The following is a 12495-nucleotide window of genomic DNA, read 5'->3' on the forward strand; positions in this document are numbered from 1 at the left end:
AACACCATCTGTAACTTTGTTCTACATCCTTATGATACCAAATTTCCCACATCATTTCCCATAGTTATTGAATCTCTCACGCTAAGAACACATCATGATATTATTCTTTGGTGCATGTGTTAACTATCACATACCTAAGTGGAGGGGGGGATCAAACTTTTCCACCCGAAATAGGGTACTACTAGAACTGGTGTGCATATGAATTGTGATCCAGATTTGGGTTTGGGCTGAGTTTGCTGATCAACAACCCCTGGAAAATTATGAATTGTCCACTCCCAGGTTTAGAAGTACCTGCTGCTATAGAAACATGACAAGGAATGACAAAGCCCAATACCAACGCTGAGAAAGAACATGCAAAACATATACTCAGCCTCAAAGCTTAGAAAAACATCTTTGGACTAACAACTCCCCAAAATACAGTGGTCCCTCTACATTAGCCAGGGTTAGGTGCACAGGATCCCCCATGAAAGTGAAAAAAACCCCCACAAATAACAAAAACACATGTTTTAACTGAGAGAACACTTCTCTAGGGGGTTCTCCAGTGCAACTTTGTGGTAAACATCTGCTGGACATTGACCACAGAATTGCACTGGAGGAGCTACAAATGCCTAGAGGAGTGTTCTCTCTAGGAACCTCTAGGTCCTTCAGTACAACGTTTGGTTCAAGTTGACCACAGAGTTGCATTGGAGAACCTAGATCAGTGATGGTGAACCTTTTAGAAGCCGAGTGCCCAAATTGCAACCCCAAACCCACTTACTTATTGCAAAGTGCCATGTCCCTCTGGCTTTGTAGTAACAAACTCTGGCAAACTCTGTGCTGGGGCGATGGCACATGTGCCCACAGAGAGGGCTCTGAGTGCCACCTCTGGCACGCGTGCCATAGGTTCGCCATCACTGACCTAGATATTCCTAGAGAGAACATACTAATACAATATCAGATTAATCAAATCCACAAAAGTCAAATCTGCATATCTGGAGGGATGACTGTAAACTGAAAAGGCTTGGTGCTTTTCTTCCCATCACAAAAGTTTTTGAAGCCTATTCACAATTCAGGACCTATTCTGCAGAAAAGTTGCATGTAGTTGTTTTGCAAAGAAAACAGCATGTTCTGCACAGGAAAGAACCTTCTGTGTATCTATGTAGAAATGACTGTTATGACAGTACTATAGCTCCATCCTACAGAATCCTGGAATTTGTAGTTTGACAAAGTTCTTCAGCCTTTTCGGCCAAAGAGGGCTGGTGCCTCACCAAACTACAAATCCCAGGATTTTATAGGATGGAGCCATGAGCATTAAAGTGGGATCAAGCTGCATTATTTCAACAGTGTCGATGCACCCTTTCTTTCTTACTCCAAAGAGCTAGGTTTTTCTAAACTCTGCTCCACTTTCACACAAAGGCACTTTAGATTGCTTGAAGTTGACATCCAATGAAGCATTACCTTCCGCAGTGAAATGTCCCAATAACATCTCCTACCATTTCTGTCCCCTGGCTTGACACCAGAAGCAAACAGATTTGGCTGAAGGCTTAGCTGCCTTTGCTATCCAGGAGCACCCAGCCAGGACAGAGCTGTCTGGAGAAGCATACTTCTAGAAGAAACACACTTAAACAGAATCTGACATTTACGCTGATGTAAAGGACACAACCATGTTACACACTGCCAAAATAAAGCTGCTTCAAGTCTCTTTGGAGGTATGCTATTTAAATGACGCATGGGTCCTAAGAGTCCGGAGGTTGCGCCAAAGCCACACTCCATTCCTAAGCACTGGAGTGCAGCTTTGGTGCAGCTTCCGGATTCTTAGGATGCATGCATCATTTAAACAGCATACCTCCAAAGAGACCCGAAGCAGCTTTATTTTGGCAGTCTGTAACAGGTCCATATTTTGTTTGCATCATCCATTCAATTCTCCTTGCAAATCTGGCTGTCAAGATGGAAGTAGCCTCAGAAATCAAGTGACTGGTTGAGTCTCCCTTATCCAAAATGCTTAGGACCAGAAGTGTCTTGGATATTGGAATATTTGCATATACACAATGAGATGGAGATGGGACCCAAGTCTAAACAAGAAATTCATTGATGTTTTGTATGAATATACACCTTATACACATAGCCTGAAGGTAATTTTATACATAATATTTTACAGTAATTTTGTGCATGAAACAAAGTTTGTGTACACTGAACCATCGGAAAGCAAAGATGTCACTATCTCAGCCATTCATTTGGACAATTTTGGATTTTGGAATATTTCAGTATTCGGGACAAGGGAGACTCAACCTGTACTTTCTTCTCAACCAAATCTGTTGTATTTCTCCAAGGCTTTCTAACAACAGAGAAATGCTAGATGTACACACTCCAACAGCAAGGAAGAAACGTGTTGAAGTGTTTCTTACATGTAAATAAACTCTGCCTATTAAATCTTACAATAAAATAGACTGATGGGGAAAAGAAGTTACACAACCCAGTGCTACCCTTTCCACACCTTACTCTCTTGTTCTGTTATACTATCACCCCCATTCTCATTGAAACATACAAAATATACTTCTTACAGTTACTTCCATAAACAGGTTAACAAGTTATAAAGGCCACGTATCCTGGGCTTTTCTATCAGCCCTCCTTGATTTATTTTGGGGTGGGAAGCATGCAGCGTTCCAGCTGTCATTGGACTGCAAATCCCAATATTTCTTGCCACTGGATCTGTTGGGAATTGCAATCCAACACCGTCTAGAAAGCTCCCTAATTCCCATTCTTTGTTGGAATCCAGTTGGTTTGTCGCAAGTAGAGTAGACCTGTTGAATCAACTGTTGAACTGAGTCAGATGTTGGTGAACTGCAACTTCCATTATCCATTGCCGTGCTGGTTAAGGATGATGGGAGATGCAGTTCAAAAACATGGAGAGGGCCACACTTTGGTCATCCCTGACCTAGCTGGAAGAGTTAAAACTCTTGGGAAAGGGATGGTTATGTGAGAAGGCAACTTAAACCAGGCTTAAATCTGAACAAGGGCATTGCTTTGTCCCAAAGAAAAGAAGAGTGATGGTTAGTATTAAGAGGGAATAGAAATACAGTCAAATGATCCATTTGCCAAACTCCCTGAGCTCAGTTAGTGCTTCCTTAGTGCAGTGCAAAGTACGCTGGTTTAAGTCTCACATTCTGTCTGTAACATATGCATTTGTAAATCACACAACATATGCAGGATAAATTATTTGTCGTAGTGTAACAGGCAATATTTTGCTAATGCATGCGGAAGAAGTGTTATGCAATGTTGCACACTGAGGTTTCCCACTATACAGTTGTCCCTCCATATTTGCTAGGGTTAGGGGAACAAGACCCCCGTGAATATGGAAAAACCGCAAATAACAAAAACACTGTTTTTACCTGAGAGGACACCTCTCTAGGAATCTCTAGGTCCTCCAGTGCAACTCTGTGGTCAATGTCCAACATACACTGACCATAGAATGGCACTGGAGTAGCTACAAATGGTCTTTCAGTGCAACTTTTAGTTAAACTTGACCATAGAGTTGCACTGGAGGACCTAGATATTCCTAGAGAGAACATATTAATGAAATCCGTGAATAATCAAAGCCGCAAATATCAAAGCCGCAAATATGGAGGGATGACTGTACATTGTTCACTGCACATTAAGCAGTGGCATCCTGGCATTGACCTGTATTGTGCAGTGTGGTATGGAGGTGACGTGATGCTGGCATAGTGTATCTCAGTGTGCAGATATTTATGCTATGCTGAAGGGACCTTGGATGACAGTGGGCCCTCCATTCGCTGAGGTTAGGGGCACAAAATCCTTGTGAATGTGGAAAAACCACAAATAAAAAACACTATTTAACCTGAGAGAACACCTCTCTTGGAGTCTCTAAGTTCTCCAGTGCAACTCTGCCAGAAGTTGACCACAGAATCACACCAGAAGACCTGCAAATGGCTAGGGAAGTGTTTTCTCTAGTAACCTCTTGGTCCTCCAGAGCAACTCTATGGTTAACTTCCAGCAAGTTGCACTGGAGGACCTAGATTCCTAGAGAGAACGTATTAATCAAATCCAAATAACCAAATCCACAAAAGTCAAAGGTGCAAATGTAGAGAGCCGACTGTACAGCCTTAAAATCCTACTCTTCCATGGCTGGGGGGTTGGATACGCGAACAATGGTCTAAAGCCTCACCAAGGAGGAGGCCCAGAAGCCTCTAAATGCTCTTGGCACAATCTCAAATGTTTGCATCTATCATCACTGAGCAAAATAGGCACTCCTAGTCTATATACTTTGCCCTGGTTAGTCCTAACCAGAGCTGACTTATTGAATCCATAGGATTTATTTATATGTTGACTCACCATTCACTGATCCAACAGGACTACTCTAGTTGGGACTAACCAGTATAATTCAGGACTACATGAACTGGAATTCTTAAAATCATATTGGGAAGGGTAACAGGGAAATGTATGCAGTGGAACAGAGTAAGGCTGGAATCCTGTTAATAGGCTTCAGTAGCTGTCTGGTAGGTCCAGAGGATGGCAAATATTTTGCTGTGCTGAACTAAGGAGGATTACAGCCTTAAGTAACCTCCATGTTAGTTCTAGTTTCATTGTCAAGAGGGGCGGAGGTGGAAAAAAGGAACCATTCCAGCAAATCTCAGTTGTTGCACTGTAATGCTCTAAAGACCAGTGCTTTTCAATTTCGGCCCTCTAGATATTGTTGGAATTTCAACTTCCAGAAGTTCCAGCCAAAATGGCCAAGGCACAAGGAATTCTGGGACCTGAAGTCTAATCTATCTGGAAGAAGAAAGGCTGACAATCACTGCTACAGACTATTGGTCTAAATCCGACTATTTAGTGCCACTAGAACAGATCCCCTGAATCAACTGCACATGGGGAAATATCAGTGGGTCTACTCTAGTTGGGACTCACAATAGGATTCAGGGTAACATCTTGGTAGGAATCATTTCACTGTCTGGATGCTAGTGGACTTCAACTCACATCATTCCATGGCCTTAGGTGTGCTGGATAGGGCTGCTGGGATATGAAGTCCCACAACATCTAGGAGGCTATGACATTTCCAACCCAACTGAGTCCTAACATTCACTAAGATTTCTATAGAAAGAATTACAACATTTGATGACCGAACAGAAAAACACTGGATTTGGGAGAGGGAAGGGTGACTATAAAAACCCACCAGCAACTAGAAGTCTAAAAAATGTTTGAAAGTGCAAATCCATAGATTTTCCTTGTTTCAAAAGTGCTCCAGTAGTGGCTCCAAGAAATCCTTCATCATCCACTTCCCAGTTTAGTGTTGTTGTAAAAGGAAAGGAGAAAAATCCTAAAGCCACCTCAATAGAAATCCAACTTGGTCTGCACTGTTTTGCAGCCTTTATCGGAGTAGATCCGCTCGTCTTTCGGGAAAAAGGTCATCTCGTCGGCCACCTTTTGAACCACCTCCTCGTCGATGGGGTTGCCACGGGATTTCATCTCTGCCCGGATGCACATTTTCACATGTTTGTACTCCAGGGGAAGGAAGGGCACAAAGTAATCAATGAGGTTTCGATCGATGAGGCTGCTATGCCAGAGACCACCTAGGGAAAACACAGAATCAGGGTAAGAAGGAGATGGTAGGGTCATCATTGGCATACCCTCCACCATTTCACAAATGAAAACCAAAACACAGGTGGCCAAGCAATATCAGAGTGTGATCATGATGTTAAAAGTTATTAATGGGGAAGACACACAAGTTAGGAGAGGCTGCAGCGGTTTGCTTTTGCCTGAGCCTCCTGGGAAGGTCAAGATTTTATGCCATTCTGTCCTTTCCCCACAATTAAATTAATCGTGAACTACTTTTGCACATTGAACTCACTGTGCAGCAATAGAAATGAGCTAAGGACAAAGGGGGAAAGGTGGAGGGAGGAGACACAAACTGGGACATTTTAAAAGGAGCTGAAAAAGTAGGATGACAGAGGAGCAACCAGGACTTTTAATGCCAAACTGGGACAATTAGAGGGTACACACTGGCATTGGATGGACAATGCTTCTTAACCAAAAATATGGGGTGGGCAACCGTGGGATACTAGGAAGGCTACATTAGCCCCCTGGAGATCTTCGAGAGCCAACACCCCCTGCACTCAATACATATTTGCCCCCTAAAAGGAACACAGCAATAAGCAACACTTACTGTTCTTGTTGTTAAAAACGCCAACGGATAACACCGGCTCTAGATCTTTCAGCTGGATCTTTTCCCTGTCCTGTCCTCTCCTCCAAAAGTCTAGGGCCACTTTTGTGATGAGGTCTCCCCCTGCGTTACTGCGAGAAAAAGGAACAGGAAAACAAAATATACGTGGCATTAACAATCCATAACCACAAGGATGACAATACTATCGCTGGACTCCTCTCTTTCTTCTTGTATTGTAAACCTCTTTCTTATCATATTCAGGTATAGTGGTGTTGGCCATGTAGCGAAGTACAATAACATCCAAAATCCAAAAAACAAGGATAAATGTACTGGGTCAACCAAAATACATGAAAGGGTCTTCATATTGGTGACAGAGGTGGGGATAAATGGAGTCCTCACAGTTGCATTGGCAAAAGTAGCTACAATGATGGAGCTCCATTGTTGTGGCTTTGTTTGACGATGCAGAATTTTGGACCAGGTTTGCAGATGTTTTTTGGGGGTCTCCCAGCAGGCCATATGTAACCTCTGGGCCCACAATGCTCACCTCTAGTTCTGATGCTCCAGCCAAACATAGGATATGTCAGCCCACTGGAGAGAATCCCAAGCAGCCAGGACTCAGTAAAAAGGTTTGTTGTGACCCGTGAACCAGGCAGATGCCACCAACCTTAGAAAGACGAACATGGCTCTTCGGTAGGAGATGCCGTCGATGATATCATAGTAGTCGAGGAAAGGTTTGATGGCATCGATCAGTCCCGGGTGGAGCTTGTCCATTTCGTCAAAGATGAAAACAGACTGGGCGCAAGCGCTGACGTTGCCCCGGATCCATTTCTGCAACTGGTCCTGAACCAAAACAGAGGAGACAACGTTGAATGCAACTGTGCTACAGCAAATACCAAAACGGTGGGTGCTCTGATCTGGATTGGACTATCCTCATCATCATCCTCATCCTGGTTGAGTTGATGCAGAACTAATTAAAAGAACTAAGAATGAAGAGGGGTTTTTTTCCTAGTTATATATCCATATTTCATCCCAATTTATCCATTACCCACTTAGGCTCTTATCCTATATCTACTTCTATGACTCTGAAAACCAGGGTTTGATTCACCACGCAGCCATGAAACCCACTGGGTGAACTTGGGCAAGTCGCATGCTCTCAGCCTCAGGGAAAGGCAATGGCAAGGTCACCCAGTGGGTTTACATGGCCGAGCCAGGATTCGAACCCTGGTTTCCAGATCTCAGTCCAACCCTCAAACCACGCTGGCTCTCCAACAGTGAATTAGACCTTCTTAAAAGAGGAAGGGTTCGGGTTTCACTTTCTATTCTCCTCTTTCCAACGCCTTTGTTTCCTTTCAGGCTTTACAATTAGAAACCAGTGTGTTCAAGGATAACACCATAAAGGTTGCCAACAAGACATGATCCTCCAACCGCTTTTGCACTTCCTGCAGCAATGCCCTCCCTTTAAACAGAAGCCGCCAAGGAGCATCCTCACCTGGTAGAGCTTGATCTGGTGATCGTGGGGGAAATGGAGCGTGGCGAGGAAAAGGTGGACAAACTTGCTCCTCAGACCCAACTTGTGGACGTTTTCGGCCACGATCTGGCTGACAAAGTTCTTGCCGGTGCCGGCCCAGCCATGCAAGGAGAGCGCCAGAGGCTTCTTTGGGTTTGGGTTGTTGACGAAACCGGACACGGCTTTGAGGACGACTTCTTTGGCGAGATGCTGGCCAAAGAGCTTCTCATCCAAGACGTCCTTCAGAGCTACGGCAGAAATGGGGAAGGGGTCCATTAGCTGCCATGTTTGCAGGTTTTAACTGTACTGTGCTTTTAGACTCTAAGCCACTTTGAAGCCCAGTTTGGGGTTCAATGTTCTCTCTACACCAATGGTTCCCAAACTTTTGTCCCCCAGGATTCTGGGAGTTGCAATCCTCTCTCTTTCCCCCCAAATATTCTGGGAGCGATAGTCTCTCCCCCCCCCCCCAATTCTGGAAGCTGCAATCCTTTCTTTTCCCCAGAATTTTGGGAGCTGCAGTCCCCCTCCCCAAGGATGCTGGGAGATGTAGTCTTCCACCTCCCAGGATGTTGGGAGCTGCAGTCCTCCTCCCCCAAGGATGCTGGAAGCTGCAGCCCTCCTGGGGCCTATAGTCCTCCTCTCCCAGGATACTGAGCAATCCTCCCCTCCAGGATGCTAGAACCTGTAGTCCTCCTCCCCCCAGGATTCTGGAAACTGCAGCCCTCCTCTCCCAAGGATGCTAGAAACTACAGCTCTCCCTTCCAGCATTCCTCCCCATTCTGGATGCTGAGACATGCAGTCCTCCCCTCCAGGATGCTGGGAGCTGCAGCCCTCTCTCCCCTGCAAGGATTCTGGGAACTGCAGTACTCCTCCTTCACCCCTGGATGCTAGGAGCTGCAGTCCTCCCTCCCAGGATGCTGACAGCTGCAACTCTCCCCCCCCCAATGATTCTGGGAACTGCAGTCCTTCTTTACCATAGAATGCTGGGAGCTGCAGCATTCTCCTCCCCAGAATTGTGGGAGCGGCAATCCTCTCTCCAACCCAGGATCCTGGGACCTGTAGTCCTCCTCCCTCCAGGATGCTGGGACTTGCAGTTCAGTCCTCTCCCCAGAATTGTGGGAGCTGCAATCCTCTCTCCTCCCCAGGATGTTGGGTCCAGCAGTCTTTCTTTCCCCCCAAGGATTCTGGGGCCTGCAGTCCTCCTCCCTCCATGATGCTGGAACCTCCAGTCCTCTCCTCTTCCCAGGATTCTGGGACGTGCAGTCCTCCCCCTCCCAAGGATTCTGGGAACTGCAGTCCTACTTCCCTCCAGGATGCTGGGAACTGCAACCCTCTCCTTCCCAGGATTCTGGGACCAGTAGTCCTCCCCTCCCAAGGATTCTGGGACCAGTAGTCCTCCCCTCCCAAGGATTCTGGGACCAGTAGTCCTCTCCCACCCCAGGATGCTGAAAGCTGCAATCCTTCTCCTCCCTAGAATTGTGGGAGCTGCAGTCCCTCTCCCACCCAGGATGCTGGGTCCAGTAGTCCTCCTCCCTCTCAAGGATTCTGGGACCTGCAGTCCTCCTGCCCTCCAGGAATCTGGGACCTGAAGTCCAGTCCTCTCCCCAGGATGCTGGGAGCTGCAGTCCCTCTCCCCCGCCGCCTACCGTCCCCTCCGGGCTTGGGGTCCCCTTCTGCGGGGCAGCACTCGACGAAGCTGCAGTAGAAGCGGGGCGAGGAGAGGTAGCCGGTGAGGGCCGAGGCCGCCCCGATGGCCAGCCCCACGCTCAGCGGCTCCAGCGCCGCCACCGACCCCGAGAGAAGGAGAAGAAGCACCAGCAGCGCCTGCTCCATGGCGGCCCTGGGCTGCAATGCATTGCCCGCCTCCCGCAGAACTACACTTCCCGGCAGCCCCCGGAGTCACTTCCGCCCTTTCGCCAGCCACTTCCGCCCGGTCTCTGTAAACCGCTCCGCCATCTTTGTCGAAGGCGGAAGTATCCCCTCATACAGTGTTATTATTAGTAGTTATTAGTAATTATTATTGTTTAGTGTGTATGTGTGTGTATATATATATATATATATGTATATATATATATATATATACAGTATATATATATATATATATATTACTATTATATAAATTATTATATATTTTATAAATTATTTTTATAAATTATTATATGATTTCTGCACAAATATGTTTCAAAGCAAATAATTTGTTTTGAAACATATTTCTGCAAAAATGATATAATAATTTATTAAAAAGGTTTTATTAAAATTGTATAATAATTTATGTAATAGTAATACATAAAAATTATATAATATTATAATATATTACAATATAACATAATTATATCAATTATATAATAATTATAAAAATTATATCATAATTTATATTTTATATAATATTATATATGTACATAATATTATATTTTATATATAATATAAATTATTGTTGTTGTTGTTGTTAATTATATGATAATTTTGAAATTGTATAAATAATTATATAATTTAATAATAAATATAATAAAAATGTATGTAATAAACCAAGTTGTTACACTAAATTAATGTGCATTTAGTTTAACGTACACTAAATTGTACATTAAGCTGAATTAGCTAAGTTATGCCTTCTCGCATTTTTATTCTAAATGCTTCATTGATTTCTGACCTCTGTTCATACTGTATAACCCAGGTTATGCCATTTTATTCTACTTTAATTATTTTACTAATTAATTTATTAATTTAAGGAAATTTGAATTGAAGTGACTATATTAAGTTGTAGGATAAGTCCCTTGTAACAATTCTCTCTCAGATTCAATCTAATGCTAGGACATCATGGGAGTAATAGTCCACAAAAAGGTAACTTTCCCAAAGCGTACCTACAAGCCATAGGTCCAAAGAGCACATTTCCTGCACGTTTTCTACTGGGTTTTCCTTTAATCCCTGTGTAAACTAGGGACCACAAAGGCAAACATTGGGAAAGCCCTGTGTAAACTGTGAGAGGATCCGTATAAAAACACATTTTTACTACAATGGAACAGAAATATTACCCTCAAGATTTCTAATCTAACCTAAATGAAGGTCATTTTTTCACTGGACATGTTGTGCTTGTGGGCACTGGTGTCTTTTAGGCTGCATCCGCACTGCAGACATAACCCACTTTGACACTGCTTTAACTGTGATGGTTTAATTCTGTGGAATTCTGGGATTTGTAGTTTGCTGCAGTGTTGGAGATCCCTCCCAGAGAAGGTTAAATGTGCCACAAAACTACAATTTCCAAATTTCCATAGCACTGAGCCATGGCAGTTAAAGTGATGCCAAACTGCATTATTTCTGCAGTGCGGATGCAACCCTAATTCCTTCTAAACTGGCAGGTGCTCATCAATGAATTTCTGCAGGGATAAATGCAAGGTGCTTGGTACTTGAGCAGTAAAAAAAGGGACTTGGGCAGTTAAAATGAAATGCACAGATTTAAAATGGGTGACACCTGGCTTGACATCAGTACATGCAAAAGGGATCTGGCCTGGGAGTCTTAGTGGACCACAAGCTGAACATGAGTCAGCAGTGTGGTGCAGCAGCTTAAAGAGCCAACATGATCCTAGGTTGCACCAATAGTAGTGTTGAGACTGTGGGAAGTAATAGTATTATTGTATTCCGCTTTGCTCAGACCTCGCCTGGAATATTGTGTCCACTTCTGGGCACTACAATTCAAGAGAGATATTGTGTGTCCAGAGAAGAGTGACTGAAATGGTGAAAAGTCTGGAAACCACCAAGCCCTATGAGGAGCGGCTTAGAGAGCTGGGGATGTTTAGCCGGGAGAAGAGACAGTTAAGATGTGATATGATAGCCCTGTATAAATATTTGAAGGGATGTCATATTGAGGAGGGAGCAAGCTTGTTTTCTGCTGCTCCAGAGAACAGGACCCGGAACAATGGGTGCAAGCTCCAAGAAAAGAGGTTCCAGCTCAACATTAGGAGGAACTTCCTGACAGTAAGAGCTGCTTAACAGTGGAAGACATTGCCTTAGAAAGTGGTGGAGTCTTGACCACTGGGCAGTTTGGAGATCTTGACCACTGGGCCAACGTGGTGTAATGGTTTCGGTGTTGGACTAGGACACTGGGAGACCAGAGTTCAAATTTTGGCTTGACCATGGAAACCCATTGGGTGACCTTGCGCAAGTCACACTCTCTCAGCCTCAGGATAGCAACGACAAACCCCTTCTGAAGAAACTTGCCAAGAAAACCCTACAGTAGGGTTGCCGTAGGGTTGACCGAAGCCGGAAGCGACTTGAAGGCATGCAACGACAGCAACAAACCTCTCACAATCGTATTGAGTTTATACACAAATCAAGCTTTGCCTTTGCACAGTTAGTTGTGAATTTTTATTTTAAAAGAAAGCCTCTTAAGGTTAGATGCTACATGTTTGAATGCAGCATGTAGTTTGACCAGTGCCAGGATCCCATTTTAAATGCTATTTATCCAAACCAAAATTGGGGTGATGTTCACAGAAGAAGCCAGGAGGTATATGAGTCACTTGGGTTTGCTGTCTAGCCATTGCTTTAATGGGGCCATCATCATCTTAATCATCATCGTCTTTGTAACTCTTGCAAATGTACCCCTGGGGCATAGGTTCAGCTCAGGTTCATAAGACAGTCATCCCCATAAACCTCTTTTACTGCCAGGGTTTTAAACCATGCTGGAACAGGAGAGGTCACTATGAAGAAACAGCTGTGCATGGCTTGTTTTTAGTGCAATACGTGTGCTGCTTGCCTTCAAGTTGTTCGCGACTCATGGCGATCCTAAGTCAAACCTGTCACGAGATTTCCTTGGCAAGATTTTGTTCCAAGGAGGTTTCCC

At 44.3% G+C, this 12495-nt stretch overlaps 1 protein-coding gene across 1 annotated transcript; it reads right to left on the reverse strand.

Moving 5' to 3' along the window:
• Positions 1-1831: 1831 nt before the first annotated feature.
• LOC149308135 (torsin-1B-like) lies at positions 1832-9517 on the reverse strand. The gene is made up of 5 exons (XM_089535140.1): positions 9308-9517; positions 7644-7909; positions 6819-6994; positions 6158-6285; positions 1832-5564 (listed from the first exon to the last, which is right to left on the reverse strand). The coding sequence occupies exons 1-5, from the start codon at positions 9492-9494 to the stop codon at positions 5323-5325; spliced, it is 999 nt and encodes a 332-aa protein (XP_089391266.1). The 5' UTR covers positions 9495-9517; the 3' UTR covers positions 1832-5322.
• Between the last annotated feature and the right edge of the window lie 2978 nt (positions 9518-12495).

The sequence above is a fragment of the Sceloporus occidentalis genome, unplaced genomic scaffold (assembly GCF_023333645.1).
Source record: "Sceloporus occidentalis isolate IW3139 unplaced genomic scaffold, rSceOcc1.0.p SCAF_8, whole genome shotgun sequence".
Lineage (NCBI taxonomy): Eukaryota > Metazoa > Chordata > Lepidosauria > Squamata > Phrynosomatidae > Sceloporus > Sceloporus occidentalis.